This window comes from Grammomys surdaster, unplaced genomic scaffold, assembly GCF_004785775.1.
Source record: "Grammomys surdaster isolate TR1022 unplaced genomic scaffold, NIH_TR_1.0 220, whole genome shotgun sequence".
Lineage (NCBI taxonomy): Eukaryota > Metazoa > Chordata > Mammalia > Rodentia > Muridae > Grammomys > Grammomys surdaster.
In genome coordinates this window covers 1,535,699-1,561,521 of record NW_021604665.1, presented here as the reverse complement: position 1 = coordinate 1,561,521, position 25,823 = coordinate 1,535,699, and the positions used below count along the sequence as shown (strand labels likewise).

General features: G+C 45.6%; 1 protein-coding gene across 1 annotated transcript in view; it reads right to left on the bottom strand.

Moving 5' to 3' along the window:
• Nucleotides 1–985: 985 nt before the first annotated feature.
• Nucleotides 986–25,823, bottom strand: part of CUNH3orf20 (chromosome unknown C3orf20 homolog) — a 38,595-nt gene continuing 13,757 nt past the window's right edge. The window contains exons 9-16 of the mRNA XM_028773097.1: nt 24,206–24,337; nt 20,064–20,187; nt 18,577–18,823; nt 9,628–9,931; nt 7,906–8,013; nt 6,680–6,822; nt 1,597–1,731; nt 986–1,117 (exon numbers count right to left, since the gene is read on the bottom strand). Of these exons, the coding sequence (XP_028628930.1) occupies nt 1,021–1,117; nt 1,597–1,731; nt 6,680–6,822; nt 7,906–8,013; nt 9,628–9,931; nt 18,577–18,823; nt 20,064–20,187; nt 24,206–24,337 (1,290 nt within the window). The 3' untranslated portion in view covers nt 986–1,020. The remainder of the gene's footprint in view (nt 1,118–1,596; nt 1,732–6,679; nt 6,823–7,905; nt 8,014–9,627; nt 9,932–18,576; nt 18,824–20,063; nt 20,188–24,205; nt 24,338–25,823) is intronic.

Sequence of the window (25,823 nt, the reverse complement as noted above, 5' to 3'; positions counted from 1 at the left end):
GCACAGAGCACTAACTACTTAGCATATCTATGCGAGCATAGCTGAGCACTAGGCCAGAGAGGTGCAGGTCTGAGGCTTTATTTTAGACTGTAGCCTGAGCAGAGGCCTTTGTTCTCATCTTCATCAGGCTTAGGGGTACCTATCTACAAGGACAGAACAGAACTTTAGCCTTCTTGCTCTTATCTGTAAAATACATCACCAAACGCTGCCTGGAGTTTGGGACCTGGACTCTATTCTAGGCACAAAGGCCAAGGCAAACCCTCCACAATCTTTCCTGTGGGGGTATGGTTCCTACCAATCATACAGTCATGAGAGATCCAGCTCTCTCAGAGGTAAGGGACAAGCACCCCAGAGGACAGCTGCCTGGGGCCTCTGGATGCTGATAAATACGCTCCAGCACCATGGACTCAGGAAAACGAGAATCCAGTCGGCCACCATGTTCCATTGCTGGAATGCATGGGGATGAGACCCTGCAAGGTGTCTGCTGGACTCTGGCCTTCAGCCCACTCCTCCTCTTCCTCTGGTTCTCCTTCCTCCTTTGGCATCCCTATCTGCCTTTCCATCCTTCTCTCTCCTGCCTGCTTTCTCATCTGTTTTCACCATTCCTTCAGTCTCTTCTCTCCTTCTATGTCCTTCTCCTCTCTCATCTTCTTTCTACCAGAAGTCTTTGCCACTCAACAGAGGATGGGAGACACAGACCAGCCCCTGCTGAGGCTCCCTAGGGTTGCTGAATGGTTGAGCGGGCAGGCCCTTGGCCATGAGACATTTGTTCCCCAGAATGGTAGTCTCAGGCTTACTCCTGGCCACAGAGAAAGCTCTGAGATGGGGACAGCAAGTTTTCAAGAACCCAGCTTGAAACTAGCTGTGAGGACTTCTGGCCTTCTTGGAGTCAGAGCTGTGGTGGCCTGTCCCTCCCCCCATGCCTCATCCAGACACTGGAGACACATGCATTTATTGAAGGGGGTGGGAGACCAGGAGGTGGGGCTAGGTGTGGGGAGGGCATCGCTGGTTATCCCAGCGTCACTTCTTAGAGTTTAACTTCTTAAAGCCAGTGGTCTTCTTACTGCTCCTCCTCGTTTTGGCGAAAGGCTGTGGTTCCTCTTCAGGCTGTTTGACTCTAAATACACAATGGGAAGATGCAGGTGCTGGGCATCAAGGGAGCAGGCAGGGAGCCTGGCCTGGCTCATGAGGGCATGGCCCTGGAGGGAGAGTGGCAGGGGACAGCCTCATCTCAGGCCAGTAGTCTGATCCTAGCACTTTTCTTTCTGGAAAGGGGGGATACTGCAGAATTGGTATTTGGTTCTCTGTCACCATCACCAAAAAACTTGCTGGAGTTGAGAGCATCCTCCATCCTTCTGACAGATGAATCTGGACTCAGGGCTACAAAGTGTATTGCCCAGTGCACAACCCTGACACCCAGTGGGACACTGCAAAACAGGCTGTCAATCAAAGGCTGGCCTGGTCTACATCCATAGGGACACAGATTACCAAGGCATAAGGCATGCCATGGTAGGCTTTCATGGCCTATGTCCAAGCTAGGGAATCCTGTAATGAGCCATCCCTAACCTGCCAACTAGAGTCATGGGGAAAACATACTTCTCAGGGGAAGGAGAAGGTTCTTTTTCTATTTTTTCCACAAGCGCCACTGAAGAGACACTTCCTTCATAATCGTCGGATGGGGGTCTTTTAGTTGACTCAGAATCATCCAGGTTTGTGACATAAGTTGACATGCTGCAGGGGAGGGTGACAAGATGACACAGCTTAGGGGGTCAGAGGTGAGAGCACAGAGTTCACTGAGTGCTGTCCCACCCTGTTCCAGACCCTAGAGAGACTAGCAAAACACACTTCTTCCCAGTTGTTACAAGGGAGAAAGTATTTGCTCTTGGAACCTGAGGACCACTGGAGGTCAGTTTAGCCTCTGTGAAGGACCGCATAGCCGTCCTTCCCATGCCACCAGCTCCCGGGTCCATGCTACACTGGGCACGGGCAATGCCCACAGGTTACAGATGGCTTTGCAAAGCAGCAAAGGAGAGTGGAGTAGAAGTCATCATGCAGTGCTGTTGGCCAAATGTATCCCCCAAATTCATATGCAGAAATCCCAACCCCAGGACCCTAGAATGTGACATCGGTAGAGGTACAATAGTTGAGATATAGTCATTCTGGAATGAGGTGGGCCCCTAATCCTGAATGACTAGTGTCACATCAGGGCAGTGCTGTCACCAAAGCCAAAGAGAGGCAAGAATGTGACTTGAGAGGGACTATGGTCCACTTATACCCAGGTTCAGTTTCCAGCCCCCAGAACTGAGATGACACACGTCTGCTGTGTAAGCACACAGTTTGGCTATTCTGGCTGCCCTAAAAGTGCTATGCCTGCATGGCAAACAGATCACTGACATGAACTGTGCTCAGTTCTCAAAACTGGCAGTCCATTGTTAAGGAGCCAAACAACGGTGTACCTGCTGACACTCCTGGATGACATCCACGTGGATGGTAGCCTCTCACTCTTCTCACAGAGCAGAAGGGGGAAGCTAGCTTGTAGGTATTAACTCCACTCATGATGTCTCTGCTCTTGTGACCTAGTCCCTTCCCAGAGTCCACATTCCTAACACCATCACCGTGGAGCTAAGGATTTCAGCACAGGAACCTGTGCATCATGGCAGCTTAATGCAGCCACTTCTCTTTACTAGTCCCTGGTACCTCCTGTTGTGACTCAGTTGGTCCTGCCTCTTCTAAAGTGAGCAGAAGAGAGGGGTGCAGTATACAGAGGTAAAGAGTCCCCTCATGACTGGAAGCACACACAGTACAACCAAGCCTTTGATGTTCATAAAGACCATGACTGCTCACAAACCCTTTGAGGTTCTCACACAGGTATTTGCATACCGTATTATCTCTACCAGGTCTCACTCCAGTCTGTAAGTCATGGGGAACGTGATAGTTTATAAGATGCTCTATCCTTCATAGATTGCCTGTTGTTTACCAAGTGCTGTGCAGATAGGACACTTCATAGGTGACTGGGGGACTGTGCATGGCTCATGACAGCTTGCAAAGTGCTCGGCTGCTGAGAAGGAGCAGGTCTGAGAGGAGGCCCAGCAGCTTCTGAGACCCTTTCTACTTCACAGGGCACTCAGCAGTCCCCACTTCCCACCGTGACTTATCAGGGACATGGGCAATTTACAAAGGACTTTGTCTTTCGCACATTTCATAACTATTGGCAATGTTCTCTGTGGTCCACTGAACACATTACAGTTTACATAGCATTCAGCTTATGGGGCCAAGATTGTTTTCAAGGCGTTTTTGTTACTGTAGAGTGTGGCTGTTTCTGATAGATTTTGGTTGTCTCCTGTAAAAACAACCCTAAGATGGTTATATCCCATCCCTCCAGGCCATGACTGAGGTACAGAGAAGATAAAGCTCACAGTTGTAGTGTGGCCTGGATTTATTTGCTATTTATAGTACATCCTTTTCCTTGCTCACCCTCAGTTTCTCCTTCTATAAGGTATATGTGCTATATGCCAGGATCTCCTAGCTCAGGGTCCTGGGTTACTTTTCTATAAACAGAAAACTAACCAGACTCTGGCAATAGAGAACAGAGAACTTGGAGCCCAGAGTTCCACACTCCTCTCCCTGATGACCATGTCATGTTCTACAGGCAGCAAAGGACCCCAGGACACCACAGGCACACTTGCAAGTGTTACACAACTGTGTACTCTGCTGCCACAAAAGGAAAGTAAAAGCAGCAGCAGCCTAAGCTTCCTTAGCAACCAGGAACAGACAAAAAACTGTCAAGTGTCCTCTGTAGACAGTCTTCTCAACCTGATTGCTACAGTTGTTAGCAATTTGGTGGAATGGGGGGCTAAGTGTTCTCCTCCCTTCCCAACTAGATTTAACAACTCTTCCCTGATTGGTCCTATTTTTCACTTTATTTGCATACCCACAATTCAGCCAATCAGGGTCCAGAGGGTACCCAGTACAATCAGATGTTCTGAGGATTGCAGAGACAGAACTGTTGCTGGAGGGAAGAATCAAAAAAGGTAGACTTCAGGTTGGGCTCCAGCCAGTTGTTCATCCTCACTGAAGGGAGGCTACCCTCAGTGAAGGCTACCTTCAAGACAGGCAGGGGACAGAACTCCCCCTATTCTCAAAGTTCATTTGAGCCAGCCTCTGGGACATGACCTCTACTTCAGCAGCAGATGAGAATTCATTCTTGACCTACTTCCAGCTTTCAGGACCTGCTGCTCCAGGTGTTCCTGTTGTTGACTAGCAGATTTGTTCTGCAAGGGCCTGGATTGGTGCCCTGAAGTCCTCTAAGAACTTTTAAGCTGTAACACTTTTCAGAGATGAAAGAGCTCTTGGCTAGCATCTTTCTGCTATCAAGAATTCAAACCTGATCCATTTAAATTGTCAAAACCAGTGTGCCAACCAGTTTAAAGATGTTTTATCCTATTTAAAGCTGTTAATCCCAAATTGGCAACAAAGGCACCTCCTGGTGGTTGTCCTCACTTGCTGCCCACTCCATTTTTGAAGTAGAGTGGGATATGGACCCAGGTAGGAGGAGACAAGGATGTTTCCATTAGCCATTTCACTACTATAATGGAGCCTCCTATACATACATACATGCACCTTTTGGAGCTGCTGCAGGTTAAGCTCCTTTGTGCTTCCAGGGGACCAACTGTTTTCTCTGTCTGGTGCTCTCCCATCTGCTCAGCCTCCATGAATATCTCATTCTGGTCTATCCTGGTCTCTCTTGTACCTAAGTCCTTGGTAGAGTGTGAGCATGGCAGGGTAACGCCTCTCTGCTTACAGATACCAGTGCCTACAAACCACATGTGACCCGCCTTTGCTGTCCCCAACCCTAGTGAAGAAGGGTAAGTGTCATCAGTATTGAGTGCAGGTGGACACAGCCTCACTCGGGCTGCACATTAAGGACCACATTCTACACGTGCTTCCCACTGAGGCTGTCTGGCTATAAGCCTGTGATGCCCTCCCACCTAGGACCCAGAGACCTGGGTTAGGGGGCTAAGCTCTTGGCTCATACATACATTTTCTTATGTCATAGCCTTTGTCTCATAAACTAGAAAATGGCCATAAGCACAGTGGGGCTTGTAATTAGACACCTCCTCATTTGTTCCAAGAGTAAATAAATCCATCTTCCTTTTCTGTTTCCTAGTATCTTTTAAAATACAGGAAATCTAAGGTGCTAGGTTTATGGTCATAAATGTCCAATAAGACCCAATATATCTCTGGCACATTCTTTTTTGTAACTGTGAACATTTTCTAAGACTCAGCTTTACAGAACTCCCTGGACCTGCCAATGTCTGGTCTCCAACAACTCTACCACCTTCTTCTCTTTGTGTTCTGAATGATGGGGACTCAGAACACTTAGGATTTTCTGTCTGTCTGCCTTATCCTCATGGGCTCTTCCTCCTCTTGCCTTCTCTACTGAGTACTCTAAAACACTAAGGCCACTTGGTGTGAGCTCCATGGACTTCCCATGAATGGATCCCCAACTTTGGGGTGAAGCATACTGACAAAACCCAAATCAGCTCCCTGGGGTGAGCTGGCATCAAGATAGGAAACTGCATCTAGGTGTGGTGACACACACCTTTAATCCTAGTACTTGGAAAGTAGAGGCTGGCAGATCTTTGAGTTTGGGGCCAGCCTAGCCTACAGAACAAGTTTCAGGACAGCCAGGTCTACAGAGAGAAGCCATGTCTTGAAAAACCAACCAACCAACCAACCAACCAACCAACCAAGATAGACATCTTCAGGTGTGTGTGAGAATGGACTTAACTTGGCGCTGTGGGAGTGTACAACAGGCGGCTCAGGTCTGCACACAAATATTACAGATAACAAGTATCCTAGGTTTGGTCATTGTTTACCACTTACAGAGCTTGTTGACACACACTTTTTGTGGAATCCTTAAAATTTTGCAAGACTGAGTGTTATCTTCATTTTAAAGACAAAGAGATAAAGATTTGGGAGCCCACCTGACTGCCTGACAGTTATCAGATAATACAGGGTAAAGCTGGCTCCAACTGTGTCTTGGGACCCCTGACCAAGGAAGTTTCCCAGGAACCTGCACCACAGATCACAGTGGAATCTGGAACCTGCTAGTGCTCACCGGATACAGATGTTAGCATAAAGCCCAGGCTCCTCCTGGACTAGACTGCAGTGTCCTGAGATAAGACACTGCCTTCTCCCACTCACCAGAGCCAGCCTGGACACACTTAGTAGGAGGCAGGACCTAGCTGGATGCTCATACCTAAGCCTACTCCGCCAATGACTGTGTCTGTGAGGCCCACCTGGCAACCCAGCAGAAGCCAGGATGAATGTGTACACAAGCTGCAGTTGAGGGGTGTGGCTGGACCTCGTGCCCCCAAAAATGTGTTTTCACTCTCTCCAGCTGAGTGGGGGATGGGCAAAGCAGCATTGCCTTCTATTTCCCACATCGCCCTTTATACAAAGTTAGGGCTCAGAGAGACAAACAGCTTGACCTTGTAAACCTCTTCTTCCCTGCTCTTTCCTCTTCCCCTGCCCACCTGCAAAACCCTTCTTTTGCTCAGGGGACTGTAGAGAGGATGCACCCCACTTCCACACTCTGGCTTTTCCCCATCTCACCCTCTGGCACCACCTGCTGTCCCACCCACTGTCTCTCCTGGGATGGCTTGTCCAGTTTTACTTGAATTTGTAGTTGTCTGGCAGGAAGTAGCCCATCTTGCAATCCTGTCGAGCCCGGAAGATCTGTTTCAGCAGATTCTGTTTGCTGAAGCCGTAGCCGTTTAGTACACATCCCCCGAAGAGGAGCTTGCCCCCAGCAAACATCTGTTGGAGAGCAGGAAAGAAATCAAATAAGAAACACCTTTGGTATATTGACATAGTAACCTGACTATAATGACAGCCAACTTCCAAGTCTTAGACTGGCCACAGGCTGCTCAGAGATGGTTTAGGAGTCAGGCCTTTGATTGCATGGGAAAGCACACTACCCTCCATCAGAAACCAAAGGAGACATGATTGAGCCCAGCCTCTGCCAGGCCCTCCTGAGTCACAGGGCAGCCCAACCTGCCCAGCTTTTGGCCCCTACTGGGAGCCGTTCAGAAGTATACTACATACCTCCCCTAGGGTGCAGAAAGGTCACATTTTTACCCACCCACAGACTCCTACCCACCTGCCTTCAGCTGTCTACCCGCCTAGGCTATAAAACCACATATCAAGATGCACTGTTCAGCTCATCCTATAAAATGGGGTTTTCACACTCTCTACTTTGTGTATATCATTCTCCAACATGGATACGGGTCTAGAGATGGCTAGGCATGGTTATTAATCAACATTATTATGAAGGGAAAAAAAAGGGAGAAGGAAGAGAGGGAAAGAATCTAACTGTCCAATGAAAGCAGCAATGATAGTGATAACAAGGTAAAAATTCTGGTGTTACATGTTCAAGATGTGGAAAGGTGCTCTGTTATTGGAAAGGCATTGCCCTCAAGTATGCATGTAGAGAAAGACAGCAAAGTCCAGACACTATAATGGTAGGTGGGTGTGGCCTAGCAGGGGCTCTAGAACTTTAGTGCCAGATAGATAAATTAAGAGCCTAGGTGATATGAAGGTGTCATTAGTTTCTAGATTGTATACCTGAGTTTTCAATAAGCATATAAGGTTTGAGAACATTTTAGTATAATTAATAACAATCAGATGAGTAGACTTGATTCTCTGTGTGAATGTCGCCCAACCCCTCTATCTCCTGGGATGGGGGATGGAAGTCTGTTGGGTGAGTCTCAGTTAGTCCTGCTCTCTGGGCCTCATTGTGGATGGCAGAAGAGCAGTAGGCCTTGTCCTCTTCTCCCTGATCTGGCTGAGACAGTAGGGGCTGCTGGTGAATGTCTAGTCCTTAGCAAGGCCTCTGCTCACCAAAACCATCCCGTGTATCACAGCAAACTTCTTCACCATTAGGGGTGGGTCCTTCTGCAGGGGGCTGTCCAGGTCATACTGCAGCAGGCGGTAAGGGTCATGCTGGCACTGTCAAATAGATATGTGGGAACTGGTCACCCTAATGCAAGAAGATACACGTTAACTTCTCCCACATCCATCACTGTTCCTAGAGGAGGTTTCCAGATCTGCTCTGAGCCTTCTGTGGGGGAAGTCATCACTAGAGTGACTCCTCTTTACATGACACCACTAGATTTGCTCTGGGATCTGTGGAATATGATATGCCTCACTCTGGAAGGTCTCAAGATGGAGTCCTGCTATGTTGCCCAGCCCAGAGGGGCCTTTATCCCATCTCTCACTGGCTTCCCCTATTGAACCCTTTGTGGTCTTTAGCCATTGTGGGATTTGAGCATGAATGAGCAGCTATTAGCCGGGGCAGAGGCCAATTCTCCGTGAGGCCCACCACTACCCTCCAAGCCTGTCCCTAAGGCTCACTGACACTTGTCCATTTCCTTACTACTTCAGGTCAGATCTTGGCCCCATTCATGCTGCTTGTGGCTGTAATAAGACACTCAAGCATCTTATTCCTTAGGAATAATTAGTAGTGAATACTAGCCCCCAGATGAACTATAGCCAACTGTACATTCCCATGAGGAGTTTCCATGATACAGGTGAGCCCAGAGCAGGTTCTTAGTGAACATTCTCTAGACTAGAGTAGGCTGGAAGTGAAAGCGGAGGAGCATCTGAGTTTAGGAGGCTCTCCATTCTGAGCTTCAGGAACTGGCTAGTACCCAGGCATGAGGGTAGATATGGGAGGAAGCACTCCTGGAGCACATCCCTACCTCAGGGTCCTCACATAGATTCAGAACTCTGTAGCAACAGGCTCAAGGAGAAAGACACCTTAGAAGAAGTCCCCTCGCCTGAATGTCCACATGAGTCTGGGGACTCAGCCTTTCACTGTTTTTAATACTGTTTTAAATGAGGGCACACTCAGCGTGATAAGGGTGGACTTAGGAACTACTCTAGAGGGAGGGAGTAGGTTTCCTGTGCCCTAACCCTCATGCTCCAACACCCCTTAGAATTAAATTGGGATCTCAAACTGCCCTCATCCCTGCACAAGCAACTGCCAGGGGCACTCAGCTGCCTGCCAAAGTCCTGAGCATCCTAGGAGGCACATTCTGACCCCAGGAGGCAGGACTCCAGAGCTGTCCTGTCATGGCCCTCGCAAGGGCCCGTTGTAGCTACAGCCATACTGGGACTGACTCATGCTGAACCAGTGGTAGGTATCCAGAACCTGGCACAAGCCCAACACATGGCGGGCAGTGTGGTGTGCTTGAGAACAGCCTAGGAACATTTACTGAAAGAATGTGGGTGGTGGCCATTGTCTTTGCCTTGAACATTCACTTCAGTTGTAGACATAAACTGCTAAATTCTCTGAAAGAAAGGGGCTGTGCTTTGACCTTGTCTCAAGGGGCAGAAGCAGCACCTGCCCTAGTGTGGTGACATTCATCCTGGAAGAGAAGAATGAGCAGAAGAGTGACGATGGGACAAAATGCTGCAGACAGAAAAAGGAATGTGTGCCAAGGCCCTGGAAAGAAAAGGAACTATCAGACATCCAACCCATCCTCATATAGTGGGGGTCATTTTGGGTTCTGCCCCCCTGGCCTTAGCCTGATAGGCCCCCTCATATGGCCCTGGACCCACCTGGATGCAGGGTGAAGACCGGCCCTGCTGCCGATGACTATACAGTGTATCCAGCAGCCACTGCAGCTGCGCAGTGAGGGTGGGATCCTGGCTCGACATTATCCCAAAGACCAGCACTTGGTTGGGGTCCCGAGGTGCAGACAGGAAGCGCTCCAGCTCCAAGTCGGACACCAGGGGTGCCTTCACAATACATTTGCAGCCAGCCCGGATGTCTTCCTTGCGAATGAGCCTCCGCAGCACCAGTGGGCAGTCAGAGGGTGAGGCTGCCCATCTGGTGGGGCTGCGCATCTCTCTGGGCTTCCCTCTACAAAGAGGAGCACAGTGGTAGGAACCTGTGGGCAGGCCTCAACCGCTCTCCAGACTGCTCTTGATTCTATCTAGAAAGAAGCCCACTGCACTGCCCAGGCCATGAGCAGGTCCGGGGCTAGTCACTAATAGTGTGAGGGTCCCCTAAATATTCCAGGCCTCAGTTTCCCCACGTGCGAAAGGAGGCATAAGAAGTGACTCGGCTTACACCTCAGAGCCATTCATGATTGTGACTCCACACCCCACATGTCACCAATACCTCCTCAAGCCTCTTCCTCAGTTTACGACAGACCCAGAATCTGACTGCCCTCCATTACCACCAATATAGTCCAGCCTCTGATCATGTCTTACGTGGTGCCTGCGGGTTTGTTTGGCCTTTCCTCCCGGATCTCTCCTGGAGCCACTGAGGGATTCTGTCAGAGTCTGCTGGTCTCTGGAAGCCTCCCTGGGCTTTCTAGCTTACGTTCAGTTGAGGGAGTGGCAGGCTGTATGCGATCTAGCTCCTGCTTCTCGCTCCCCGTAAGCCCCTCGCACTTCCCAGTACTCTCTCTGCTCACCATGCTAGGGCCACACTGACTTCTGATTAGGCCTTTGTTTTTGTCCCAGAGCTACAAACTACCTTTAAATCTATTGAAATGTCACCTTCCTAGTGACTTTCTAAAGCACCCCATTGAATGTTTCCACCTCAACATGCTTTCTTGCTTGTTTTATCTTTCTCTTAAGCACTTCTTGCTGTTTAACATACCATATATTCCCCTTACTTTATTTGTTAATGGTCATATCATCTTCATCATCATCACCATCATCATCATCACCACCACCATCATTATTTCTCTGTATAGCCCTGGCCATTCTCTGTAGAACAGGCTGGATTCAAATTCAGAGATCCACTTGCCTCTGCCTCCTGAGTGCTGGTATTAAAGGTGTGCGCTGCCACCACCAGCAGCTTCCTCTTATTATTTTTTTTATTATTATACATTCCTATCTCTCTACAGGTTCCGAGAGATCAGCAACTTGCAGTGCTTTGATTGGTGGACTACAATAGAGCACTTGGCCCAGGAAAAATGCCACAGAAATTGGTCATCACTCCAGAATTTATCAGCCTCCTGCTACGTGCTGACATAATGCAGGCACCATTAGATGTAAGGTACTGCTATGCTTTTCCCTCTCATGATTGTTATTTTACACAGTATTTTACAGGATCTGTGGCCCTTGGAGTAGGCATTACCTTGGCTAACTTTGTACCCCACAGCATAGGCCAGACAGAAACAGCTATCACCACGTACAGGTCAAATGCAGAAAGCTTCTTCCCAGGAGGGGACTGGTCTGCCCAAGCTCAATGAAGCCTTTGAAGTAGCGAGACCTCAGACTAGAACCAAGTTATCCCAAACAGGAGCAAGGCCTGTGACCCACCAGTCACTAGTTAGCCCGCTTTAGGTATATTCATTTTACTTTAAATGTGAGTGTTTTGCCTGCATGTGTGTGCACAGTGAACAGAAGAGGCCATCGGATCCCCTGAACATTACAGACGTGTGAACCACCGTGTGAGTGAGTGCTGGGGACCGAAGCTAGTCCTCTGCAAGAGCAACAGGCACTCTAACTGCAGAGCCGTCTCTCCAGCCATTCATTTATTTTTGAGACAGGGTCTTGACAGGTATCCCACACTGACTTTGAGCTGATGGTAATCCTCCTGTCTCAGCCTTCTTGGTGCTGGGACTGTGAGCATACACTGCCATACCTATCCTTACAATTAATAATTCTTTGGAGGAAATTTAATGATGGTACATGTTTGCTGATCAAAGTTGGTAAGAGCATCTGCTTGGGGGAGAAGGGGCGAGCACAGCGACGTAGCATGCGTGTAGCTTATGTGAGCTCCTGGATTTGATCCACAACACCAGATAGATAATAAAGTAAAGTAGAGTATCTCTTGTTTAAGGATCTAAACATCCAGGAGGAATGTTAACTCTATCCATCGTGATTTATACCAGAGCAGATTCAAAGTGATCAAGGCTTTTAATGTAGGAGAAACCGACTCTACACTGTCTTACAATTTACAATAGCGGCATATAGCACAGATTGTTCTCTTACTACTCTCCAAAGCAGGAGCTCCTCCCCAGCTGTGGTGAGCAAGTCGCTGCTATGTGAAGACCTGAGGATGGATGAGAAAAGTCAACATTTGGGGCTGGACAGATGGCTCAGTGAGTGAAGTTCTCGTTGTTCAAGCACAGGACCTGAGTTTGGGTTTCTGACACCCATATGAAATGCTGGCATGGTGGGCCACATATATAACTCCAACGCTGGAGTTGGGCAGAGACAGATCGATCCCCAGGGCTTGCTGACCAGCTAGTTTAGCTAAACGAAATTTCCAAGTTTACTGAGAGACCTTTTCTCAGAAAGTTAGATGGACAACAGAGGAAGACACTGAAGTCAATTTCCAGCCTCCACATGCATACTCACAGCTAAGCTCATAAACACACACACACACACACACACACAATGATGAAACATATGATGAAATGGGAACAAAGTTGTGAACAATCAATTTATCAACAAGGATTTAGAAGATGTTCTTAAATCTCTGGAAATAGTGAAGTCACCAAAAGCAGCAGGATAGGAACACTAAAACTGTTCTCCACTAAAGTTGGCAACACAGTTAGGGAAAGGTGGAGATGGATAGATAGGCAGACAAGCTAACTAAACCCCACCAAAACTAATCTTAGCAAAGTTCGGGAACGAGAAACTGCCAAGCTTTGGTGCAAGGAAGCTGGCATTTTAACTGTCTCCTCTACCACTCTTCTTCTTAGTTCATGTGCTGTTATGAGGTGGGGGATGTGGATCAGGCTCAAGGAATGATGGCTGTGCAGCTGACCTGTCTAAGGGTTGATCTCAGGATCTGCTTTGAACAGCCCCAGCAAATAGCTGTTGAAAGTACTTGTCATCGTCAGTTTCATCTGTCAATTTGACAACAGGGAAGAGAAAGCCTTGGATGAGATATTGCCTCCATCAGAGTGGCCTGAGCATGTCTGTGGCTGTTTTCTTTATTGTTGATTGATATGGAAGGGCCAAACCCATGGTGGCCAATGCCATCTCTAGGCAAGTAGACTTGGGCTGTCTGACGGAGGCAGCTGAGCAAGCCAGGAAAAACAAGCCAGTAAGCAATGTTCCTCCATGGTCTCTGTTTCTGTTCTTGTCTCAACTGTAACCTGTACACCAAATAAATCCTTTTCTCCTCCAATTTTATTTTGGTCAGTGCTTATTGCAGCAATGGTGAGACCTGACTAGAACACATGCAAAGGCAAAAAATGTCAGATGTGACTGCTTGTGCAAGGAAGCCACACGGGTACAGACTTAAAAAAAATCCCAGCAAAGGGGGAAAAAGATGTGGGAGGAGCTAGATAGATGGCAAAATGGAGGCTTTAGTCTCTTAAGGACACTGAAGGATCTACATGTCGGGTGGGGGAAAAGCCCAAGAACACTCTCATCTTTCACCTCTGGAGCGATGCAAGTAGCGTATGAAAGGTGATACACAGCTGTGGGCAGCCTGGGTGAAGGCTCAGAGCGATGTCCCAACACAGAGCCGTCTGCAGCAGCTTCAGCCTCAGGGGCTCTGTGCTAAGCCATCAAGCTGGCTGCCACGCTGAGTGAGTGGAGACCTCAAGAACTACTGCACAGTAAAAACATAGCCCTTGCAAAAAGAGTTAGTAGAAGTTACTAAACAAATCTGGCACAAGGAACCCCAGGGAATGAGAGCCGGTCTTCTACAGTACCACATTTAAATGATCAGTTTTTGGGAAAAGGTTATGAGGAATATTCAAAGAAATTATAAATAGAACCTGCTCCTTAGGAAACTAAGATATTGGACTTCCTAGAAAGGGGGCTTAAATTAATTTTTAGATATACCAAAAGCAAATTATAGAACAAGAGATAAAGGAACCCAGAAAAAGGAACAGTGTCTCATCAACCAGAGGACGTCACAGAGACAGTAATTATAAAAAGTAAAACAGAACAAAGCTAGAACTGAATGCACAGAGCTGAAGAGAGAAACTCTGCAGTGAGTCTCAGCAGCAGAGGGAGGAGCGAGGCAGTGTGAAGACAGTACGCTCAGCACAAAGCAGCCTTTACGGTTTTTACAGTTAACTCGTCGAGAGATAGGAACATGTGTGCGGTGCTGCTGAGAACTCAGTACTCAAGAGGCTAAAATAGAAGTAAACAGTTCCAGCCTAGCCTGGGCAATTCTTAGACCCTATCTCAAACAACAACAACACCCCCCCACACACACAAAGAAAAACTTGAGAGAAAAAGGAGAGAAGCAATTCATTATATTTAGAGATAAGATTGATATCAAATAAGCAAATAATATATAAAAAATATAAATAACACCGTAATCTATATTTTAACACATGTTCTTCATAAGGGATGTATTTTGGATTCAAATATACAATTAACTTGAAAATAATAGATTGGAAGAAAACATATCACACAAATAATCATTAGAAGAAATCTGGAGTATCTACACTAATACCAGAAAAAAAGTAAGTAAAAAAAAAAATGTTATAGAAAGGGAGTGGAGAGACTGCTCAGTAATTAAGAGCAGGTACTGCTCTGACTAAAGACCCACACACTTGGTTCCCAGCAGCTACAGAGAGTGACCCTAGGGGATCTGACAGCCTCTTCTGTCCTCCACAAGCACTTGCAATCATATGCACATACATGCACACATGGATAAGTAATGCATAAAGTGCATGCTTATATGTTACTTTATAATGTATAAAATGAAACAAAAATTATTATTAAAGGAGGACATGATAATGGAGAGAAGTTATTCCATCTAGAAACACTGTTTCTATCAGCATGTACTGGACAGTGAGTCCTAAATACATAAAGCAAAAAGTGGCAGAGCTGAGGAGATACCACGAGGGATACTACAAACATCAAGAAGGGGCATATGGGGCTCAGCCAGTAAAGGCCCCTACTACAGCTTGGCAACCTGAGTTTGATCCTTGGAGATAGAGCCTACTTCAGCAAGAATCTACCTGTTCTCTGACTTCTCCTTGAATGCATGGTACAAGTGAGCATTCACACACACCAAACAAACAGACGTTTTCCAAAGACGATCCTGGGGGGAACCAGGAGCAACTCCATGTCTACACATCCAATGACCTGGATCACCGATTCCCTTAGAGACATGAATCGCCAAACACTCACTCAAGAAAAAGCAAGTAGCCTAACCAGCTCTATATTTATAAGAGCAATATTGTTTTTAAAAGCTACCTACAAAGGAGACTTCTGAGTAGGACAGTTTCATAGTAAATCCTAACAAACATTTAACAGAAAAGACCTGTATTCAGCATAAATAAGCACAAATTCACTTAATTAAGCCAGTATTGTTCTGATAAGCCAGACAATAACATTACTAGAAAAGAAAACTATACACAAATAACCTCGCAAGTATATATGCAAAAGTCTTCAACAAAATCTTAGCATGCTGTACCCAGCAATACAGGGAAAACAAACACTTTATAATTGAGTGAAGTTTATCCAGAAATGCAAGGCTGCTTCAATATTTGAAAGTCACGTAATCATATTGACAAACGGTAGTATAGTAAAAGACCCACACAAATAAGACCTACTGTCTTTCTCTAGAAGGGTGCAAAGACAGCCAGGCAGTGGTGGCACATACCTTAATGCCAGCACTCAGGAGGCAGAGGCAGGCAGATCTCTGATTTCAAGGCCAGCCTGGCCTACCTGTGTAGAATAGTCAAGGTTACACAAAAAGACCCTGTCTCAGGGAGGGGTCTGGGGGAGAGATGCAAAGAAGAAAAAGTTCTCTCTTTTTTTAATGTTGAGGAAACAACTATATAGCCACTTGCAAAACAAATTTTAACTCATACACTATACCTTATACAAAATTATTTCAAAATAGAAGCAGCATGAAAGACAGTCTAGGGGTTGGGGAAATGATTCTATGGGTTTGCAAGAATTGCTGCAGAAGACCAACAGTCTGTACATATGCATACACACACACACACACACACACACACACACACACACACACACACACTGGTTCCGTAGCCTTACAAACCTTAACATTGCCAATCACATAAAAGACAAATGACAACAGTAGCACAATTGGCAGGACAAAAGGTATGAGGAACCAAACACCTATAACATTAGAATGCATGGTCTCTGGCATGATCACATAATAAATTGTTATACAGCAATGAGAAAGAACAAGTAAATCTCAAATCATAATACTGAGTGGAAAAAGCCACACTCCAAAAAAACAAACCATATATAACCATTTAAATAAAGTTAAAACAAAAGCTAATCTGTGGTGTTCACAATATTTGGTCTTGGGAAGGAGTAGTCAAAAACTGAAATTGGCATAGAGAGATTTCTAGGGGCTGGAAAGGGTCGGTTCCTGGTTTGGTGGCTACAGGATCTATGCACTTGAGCCATGTGATTAGAATTTTCTCATTATTTTGTAAAAATTTCATATTTTAAAATATATACTTTAAGTATACTTACCTATTTATTTTACAGGCATGCATGTGCTGAGGGCATGTATGTGCTGTGGGCATGCATGTTCTGTGGGCATGCATGTGCCGTGGCGCACATGCATGTGGATGTCAGAGGACAACTTGTGGGACTCAGTTCTCTTCTTCTATCATGTAAGTCCCTAGGAATTGATCTCTGGTAATCAGTTTTGATGACAGGGGACCTTACCTGCTAAGACATCTCACAAGCTCCAAAATATACATATTTTTAAGCTTTAAAAATTAAACAGATAAATCTGTTGAGTTCCCTCCATATGACCTCTCTAGCATAACAAGACTCCTTGCTCAATCTCCTGCGTGTTCCTGTGTTCTCAACTCTTTTTTTTTTTTTTTTTTGGTTTTTCGAGACAGGGTTTCTCTGAGTAGCCCTGGCTGTCCTGGAACTCACTCTGTAGACCAGGCTAGCCTCGAACTCTCGAACTCAGAAATCCGCCTGCCTCTGCCTCCCAAGTGCTGGGATTAAAGGCGTGCGCCACCACCGCCCAGCCTATGTTCTCAACTCTTATCATGGCTCCATTCTCTTAAAAAAAAAAAAAAAGATTTTAAAATTGCATTGTGTAGCCATCTTTTTGGCTACTTTGTACCTTCTTTTTTCTTCTACCCTTCTCTACTTACTTTCTACGCTTTTCAGCCTCTAATGTTAAATAGGAGAGAAACAAGGTTAGAGGGGAAAGAGGGCAGTGTTATCATGAAAGTACTTCCTGCTGATTAGGAGAGTCTAGTTCCTTGGGCAAGTTTGATCTTCACTGTCAGGCTATTTTCTTCTTGTTGTTGTTTCTTCTTTGCACATGACTACTTAACAAACTATGACCAATATCCAACCAAGAATTCACCCCGCCTTTCGAGCCCTAGCATTTATATACCCTCTGAAAAGTCCACAGAATTCCAAATATTATACAATCACAGAAACTATCTGCAGCTGGCAAAATCACATCTCTGCTAGAGCACTAGACAAATCATAGTCGGCTGTTGTGGACAGTCTGAAGCAGCCCCATATCCCACACCAGGGATTAAAACAAAAACATTCTTATAATACTTCTGTGTTTTAAAAGAAACCCAAATTCCAAACTTCTCACCACAACATTGATCATGTATGTGTATTTGTGCCACAGCACATATGTGAAGGTGTGCACTACAACTTTTAGGAGTCAGTTCTCTCCTTCTACTCTGTGGAGCCATTTTGTCAGCCTCTCTGTAGCACCTGGCCACATTGATCTTCTCAGCAATCACCCCCGAGTTTGCTTTTGTCCCCAGGAGCTGCCCCGTCTCTCTTCTGATCTCTCATCCTTCACCCTCCCTTTAAATATCACTTTACAACAGCTTTCCTGACACCTTGATTGAAGGCAGCCTTGCCAGCCTACTCCCAGGCACTGTGTTCCAGAAATGGGTTAGTCTTCGCTGTAGTGGACTAGAAAGCAAGTATCCCCACCTTCATAGGCAGATGGGCTCGGTCACAGAGACTCTACATTTCCATGCTATGGGGAGCAGCTATGGATGGTGCAAAATGACAGATGTGATTGTGCTCCAATAGAATATCATCAAAGAATACCATTGATTTTCTTCTCATCTCATATGTCATAAAATATCCTCCCTTTGGTTTTCCCCAAAGTACTTAAAAATTGATAAAAATTAGGCAGCCAGGATAGGTCTGGCCCATGATCAGTACCTATTATAACACAGTGTTCTGAAACCTTTTCTCATTAGCCCTATTGCCATCTGAAATGGCATCATTTTGGGGCTAATCAGACGGCTTATCAAGTAAAGGCTGAAACCTGAAAACTTGTGACCAAGCCTGAAAACTCAAGTTCAATCTCTGGAACCCACACAGTGAGGAGAAAACCAATTCCCTTGAGGTGTCCTCTGGTCTCCACATTCATCCCACACTGTGTGTGCACCCATGTGCATATACTCACATACATAATAAATGTTCAAAAATAAACAATATCATTTAAATACTTATTTATCTCTTATTCTTCTCCACTCCTAGAGTTGGAGCTACAGAGAGAGGGGCTTGTGTGGTCCCCCTGCATCTGTATTACTCATTGCATCCCCTGGCTCTACAGAAGAAATGAAGGACTAAACCAACCTTGGTAAGACTTTGATCTGGACTTTGCTGCTCTTCTTTCGAACATTGACCAAAGATATAGGTATAGAATCCTCCTTCAATGTCTCCTCAATTACGGAGTCTTGTCGGGCTGACTGGGTTCGCGTAAGTGTTTCTCCTTGGTATAAACTTGTCTTACGGATCCGATCATGATTAGACCCAGATTTCAACTTGACACGACTAGCTTCTGTGTCTTCTTTTGGGGTGGGATATTCTAAGGTGAACAGACCTGTCAACAGGAATGCTATTGTTACTTTCTTAAACTACCAACTGGACCATCGGAGTCTGTTTTAGCTCACACTCACTAACCCTCGCTGGCTCCCTTCTAATCTGCCTTGCTCTGCATCTAACATACTGCCCTACTTCAGCAGTCAGCATAAATGGACACATCTCGTTTCTACTTGTTCTGCATGACACAGCTTCAATCTTACTTTCCCCAGATGCCTTGTGAAACTTATGATCTCCACAATACTCCACAGTGAGGTCAGGTACATCCTGTGTTCCCTTCCCTGAGAATACAGCCTCTCAGGTCTCTACGCTGAGGCTGATTTCATCCTCTTCTTCGTTGTGCTATAGGTTTTTTGTGGTTTTTTGTTTGTTTGTTTGTTTGTTTGTTTTGTATCTTGCCTTCTCTACTTAGTCCAGTAGAAATTTCTGAGGCCAGAGCCCTATCGTTCCTTCATTCACCTAGCAAGCACTTATTAAATGGGTGCAGAGTATAGAAACAACCCAAGATAGGCCCTTTGCCACTGAGAACTTGTGATGGAGGACAAAGAGGGTGGGCAAACAATTCACAAAACTGAGTAACAAGATTTGTAACTTTCACAGCAGCCATAGGAACCACCAGAAAGAGGTGGGGAGTCCCACTTTGTGAGGGAAGTCCAGGAAAACTCACAAAGGAAAGGCACAAGTGAACCAAGTCTCTGCTGCAAGAGAGACTCCTTGTAGAAGCTGTGTGGGGAGCATGGCTGCAGTCCCAGCTAGGAGATAGTAGCACCTTCTTCCCAAGGGCTACCAGCAGAGTGGAGAGCAGACATGGAAGGCTCCTGAAGCCTCTCATACAGGGCCTGAGAATGCTGTGTCTAGCAGCAACAGTCTTGTAAAGTGACTACATTTTTCTCTTCTGAGATCATCCACAGAGGAGAGAGGAGCAAGCGCCAATTATAAAGGATGACAGAGGGCATAAGGGACAAAGCAGAAAGGACACAGAGGGATGCACAAAGTCTGTGAGAGATAGGAAAATATCACAATTGCATGGAGACACTAAAAACACATAGCGGGAGAGCTCAGAAATTAAAGTTATCTTTGTTCACTAGTCCCAGCTATGTGTCCTTGTCCCTTAGAAAATATTGGGTGGCTCTACCTCTTAGAAGGTAGAAGCTCAAGAGGTGGAAAAGACTCAACTTTGAGACAGGTGACCCAAGATTTGAGAGGCTTTCCAGTAGGCCTGTACACCTCTCTCCCCTTACCTGCTGCCAGCAACACAGAGTTCATAAACTGAGTCACAGTCTTCTGAAACCGCTTCTTGATCTCAGCCAGGGCTCTGTTTATCTTTGACACCTTTTCATCGATGAGGCTGATTCTGCGAACTGGCTGGAGGGAGGCAAATGGGGTTGGGGGCAGTAGTCACCTGCCCTCAGGGAGCTGTCTGCCTGCTCAGCAGAACTGACTCTACTCTGACGGTTAAGTGACTGATCCTTCTGCCTAGAATACATCTATCTCTGCCTCTCTTGACCCAGTCCTTTCAGCACACAAGGCCAGATCTGACTCAACTCTCCCACTGTAGAGGGCGTCCCTGATTCTACTGTGTAGTATGACCCTTTGACTTGACTCCCACTGTGCTATATGACTGCAAGGTAAGCTAGCATTTAATTAACTGGGTACATTTGCTCAGTCCCCCTAAACTGCAAGCTTTGAGGAGGTAAGGACGGTGTCTTGGTGTACCCTGATTTCATGCAGAAGGTACTCAGTAAATGCTATTGCTTTATGAATGACAGGATGGACAGAGGCTCCTCTGGAGTGTTTGCTGACAGTAATGCATAAGCATTTTTAGAATCCTTCCACCTGGCCAGCTACCAGAGTACTGGCTGTGGACAACTCCTTGCTGAAAAACTAAGCTGGCCAAGGTTACAGAGACCAGCAGGTCATCCACATCACAAAGGGCCAGGCTCTCACCTGGAACTGGGATTACTCTGAAGGGTCATTTGACTTCAGGACTTCCTGTGGTATCCCAGATACATCTGCATCAGCTTCCCTGAAGTTCAACCTCTCTCTGCCCTAATCCTCAAAGCAGTCATTTCCAGTAAGCTTCTGTGTGCTAGTCTCATTTTCTGAAGAAGCTGCTCTGAATAGCCAAAGGCCTCCATGGTACTGCAGAACCATGCACAGAATCCAGAGTTCATTGTGATCAGTCTTTTCTCCAGAAGCCTTCCTTCCCTTGGTTCTTCAGCCAGTGGCATTTGCTTTCTACCAACCACCCTCATCTGTGCGTTCCCATCATGTCTGCCTGGGGTCTTGTTCATTTTTTCACTTTCTTTATCCCTAAATGTGGCTGACTCCAGAAGAGCAGGCTCTATGCTTTTTCTACTGCTCAATTAACAGAGTAAAAGTATGAAACGTTTCCTTCTGTGGACTTTAAGCCTCAGGTGGAGTTAGTGGAAAAAGGAGTAGATAGATAATCAGGACAAGGACTAAGCTGGTAAGAACCCCCATAAAGGATGGCCCCAGTTACTAGCAAAGCCTGAGTCATCCTTCTGAGTAGTCCCAGCCACTACTTCTGGGCTAATTTTATTTATTTATTTGTAATTTATATCCACACTGGTTCCAAAAAGATTCAAAGCAGCACTCTGGGCTAATAAAGCATTTAAGTCAACGCATCGCCTTGCTTCCAAAGTGCTGCCCAGATAAAAATATTTAGTAAGGAGCCAAGCCTCAGGGCTAGAAAAGCTGAGACTGCCATTCTGCCTGTCACTATGATAGGTGGCTTTCTCTGGGATGGGTGTCTGGGGAAACCATTTAAACAAGCTTCCCAGTGACAGAGATACTATCCTCCCCGTGTCCCAGCCTTTCTAGATAGCCATGCATTTTTACAGAACCAGAGCCAAACAAGCTAGACTTGTGGTTGGAAAGACTGAAAATCCCAGGACAAAGTTAAAGTTGGGTTGGCCTTTACACATCACTATATAGATAGGGAAACTTAAGCTATACCTGCCAGTTCCAAGGATCTAAAATGACCAGTTATCTGAGCTGGGAGTTCATGCAAAAATAACTTGAAATGATGAATCTTGTTGTTCAGGACAGAGTTTGGAAATCCCATTGCTCACAGGAAATGATTACATGTATTCATTTGTTTCTGTTCATCTAGTTATAAATATACATTATAGAAGACACCGTGCCTTTTTAAATAGAAGCAATTACAGACAGAATGCTTTTTTGGCAAGTTAGCCTTCTCCATTACTAGTGTGTGTCATCTATAATGCAACATGCTTTCTGAGGCTATGTTAATGCATCGGCCTGTTTATCTGTGTTGAATGTCCCCAAGATAGTCATGTTCCTTGAGTTATTGTGTCATTTTAAATAACTTGTCATCCTTCTACTTCCTGCCAGGCTGTGCCTTTGTGAGTCCCTTGATGGAGACCTACCCTCAACATTTAGCACAGTATAGTAGAAATACAATGTGAGCTAGTTTAATGCTTGGCAGCCATATTCAAAACATCCTAAAGGTATAATTAATTCTAATAATATATTTATTTTCTCAAGTATATTTACAATGATCATTTAACATGCAATAAAAATTGGCAATTACTGAGAAATTTTAAGTTCTCTTCCCACTAAGTCTTTGAAACAAAGGATGTGTTTTCACTGAGATTTCAAATCAATTTTTTGTACTCCTTACACTTCAAAGGTTCGACGGCCTTGTGTGACTGGTACTGTGTCTGCCAAATTGGACAGCACAGCTTGGCTCTAGTTCTGGATCACTACAGTTGCAGTGAAGTAAGGCAAAACTCCATTTGAATTACTTTGTTTTCCCAGGCTGAGAGTGCATGTGAGTACACAGACTTGAGAGTCATTTCATTCAGCTCCTCTGGATGGTCTTTAAGTTGCTTATGTCATGGTTCTCAGAAAACACTGAGAGATTATCAGACATAACCAGACACCATTTAACAATGACCATTAGAAGATCCTGGAGCCAAATGGACATGGGAGAGGCATCAACATGCAAGCTTACTTATCACGGCTCATCCATCTAGCCTACCAGCTTGCCATCTATGCTTCCTTCCTCTCTTACTTTCTTTCCCATGTACTAGTTAAATACTCTGCTCTGTACTGTACCTAAGCCCACTGTAGTTATAATTCTTGCTGCTGGTGTAGTCTGAGCTCACAGGCACCTGAGTGGCCTTGGTAAACACCTTCTTTCCTTGTGTCTCAGAAGCTCCCGTATGTCTCCCGTTACATGGCATGAACCAGGCTGGACTCATAACTGGCATGTGTTTTTTCATCCCTTCCATTAGACTGAAAGTTCCAGACTAGAAAGGAGCTTCATTTCTACATCTCCAGCAGCTATCACGATACACTGCAAGTGCTAATACATGTTTGCTGGATTCATTAATAATTAATGAAAGAGAGATGGTGCTGGAAAGAATGCAGTGGGTAAAGCAGGCATGATGCTTTTCTTTAGGGATATCAGGAGTCTTCTTCATATACTGTGGCTCTGCAATGAATGTCTGCCCCATGTCTCTGAGTAACTGAAAGGTAGTCAGCTGTCTCTGAGGGCCTGAGAGCTTATGGCATGCAATAGTAATGTCTCAAAGCTTAAGAGCAGCTTGGTTGGGTCCTTAGAATTGATTATTCCAGCCAGGATGCCACTGAAGGGAAAACAGTACTATCTATGATTCCTGCAGGTGGACAAGTGTAACCACGGCTGGCACTGGGCAAACTTCCTCTAGTCCTAGGAACCAATCCAAGCAATGATTTCAACAAGTGAATTATAGTGACTGTTCACATGAGCTCTCGGTTAGCTCAGTCTTACTTCCATGCCAAGTGTTGTCTTTTGGACACTTCAGAGTTTAGGGATGGCATCTTATTCATCTGCTCTTATCTTTTCTATGATGTTGTTTTGGCTAGGCCAAAGTCAGACCAATGAATGGAAAGACTGGATTTAAAAAGGTTCTGTTATATTTTTATCCTCTCAATAAATAATGGGAAAGTGCAGCCATCTCTCTGCTTATGGGATCTATATTCTCATAGATGTGAACATCTCCACGGAAACCTTGACCCTCTCAAGTCCCTTGCGTACATGGTATGGGATTCACCATTTCCTACACCCATGCCATCTCTAGATACCTGGCACACTAGTACAGTGAGGCACATCAGTCATTGCTTCACTGTGTGCTATTCAGGGAGTGACGCACAAGCATACTGTGTGTGTTCAGTTCAGACACAATATCTTTTTCTGAGAAATTTCCATTCATGGTTGCTTAAGCATGGGGATATGGATGAGCCTTGCATACGAGGTAGCAGGAGAAAGCCTAGCATGGCAAGCTCTGCTGAGACACCCTGAGTCAGGGCTGGGTGCCCCACATGCTCTGCCTACTCATCCACTTTGCCTTACCCGTTTGTCATGCAGCACGTTATGGGGGCAGCTTTTGGGTGACACACTGAGTGTTACCGTCTCATTCATGGAAGTGAAGGTGACGGTGATGGAATCCTGCCCCAAGACTGTGAGCTTCATTTGTTCATTCACCTGCAGATAAAGAAATCAGAAACTCATGGATCTTTGTTTCTACCAAACCCAAAGCACGAATCCTTTTTAGCTTGGAGCTGAGATGTGTAAGCATTCTGGATCTTGTGCTAGAATCTAACTTTCATACAGAAGACAGAATACCAATGTCCTTTTGGAGATTTACTGAGAAACTCAGCAGTGCCTTCCTTCCCTGTTCCTTCTCTTCCAACTCACTCTTGGAAACAGCTGCAAAGCAGTACAAGTGTGCCAGACAAGCAGGTCAGCTTGAGTCCTGCAGCCTGCTCTGGGATACCATTGTGGGCCCTGGATCAGATGGCTGCAACAATCCAGGAAACAACTGACTTGAATCTTGTTCTCTTACTAAGCTGTTCAGTCTCCTTGAATCTCAGACTCTTCAGCATGAAATAGGTATGGAGCTACTGTTCAGCTTAAGTGATTTTTGGGTTTTTGTTTTTTAAGACAAAAGAGTTTCTCTGTGTAGTCTTGGCTGTCCTGGAACTTGCTCTGTAGACCAGGATGGCCTCAAAGTCACAGAGATCCATTTGCCTCAGCCTTCAGAGGGCTGGGATTAAAGGTGTATGCTGTCACCACCACCTGGCCAAATGACATTTTTAATGGCAGGAGAGTCTTTCCATGCCATGAATGCTCCTGCCTCGGGATAGTTCAGAGCACGGAGATCAGAGTGGCTTGTTTACTTCTCGACGGTTTGCTAGCTCTGAGAATTATTGATGCAAGCTGATTGAACATGCAACCCTCCACTGCTGTGTTCCTCCCAGTCTTCAGGGCTCTGACCTACAACATCTCTTTCCCTACAGATACACCCCTAGGCTGTTCTGAATCATGAGGGCTCTCTGCTCTGCTCCTTCTTTCATTAGTCCAGATGTTGGCCCAGTAGTCAGGGCCTCCCTCATTGTCTCATCACTGAGTCTCTGCCTCCTGTACTCAATCATCTGGATCTGGCCCATCAGTATCCCAAAGACAAGAAACCATCATGTGCCAAGTCTCTGAACATCTTTAGATTTGCTGGTCATTCTTACTTAAATGAAACTACCCACTTCTTGTCTAGAAAAATGTGGAACAGGGATGTCATCATGAACTCAAGCTTTGCTGAGGGGCCAGGTTCTAGTCCAGTTTTGAATCTTATTAATTGGGCAGTTATAGGGAAATTGATTACCTTCTCTGAGCCTGGAGATAATAAGAGAGCTACTCTCTGAGGGAGCTCAGCATCCTTCATGGGCCAAAATATGCATAAGGCTTAGCATGGTACAGTTGTTACTTATTTATTGTCCTGCTCCCTGGGTATCGGCCCTCTTTTGAAGTCCACAATATAGATGCTCTACAAACTCAGTCAAAGCTCTTCTTCTTAAGAGATTATTTGCTACCTGATATGTCTGTTCTCTCTCAGGTCAGGAACCAAATTATAGGTCCCAGATATTCCACCGAGTCAAATCAGCACATCTAAAACTGTACAGGGCGAAGTCTTAGG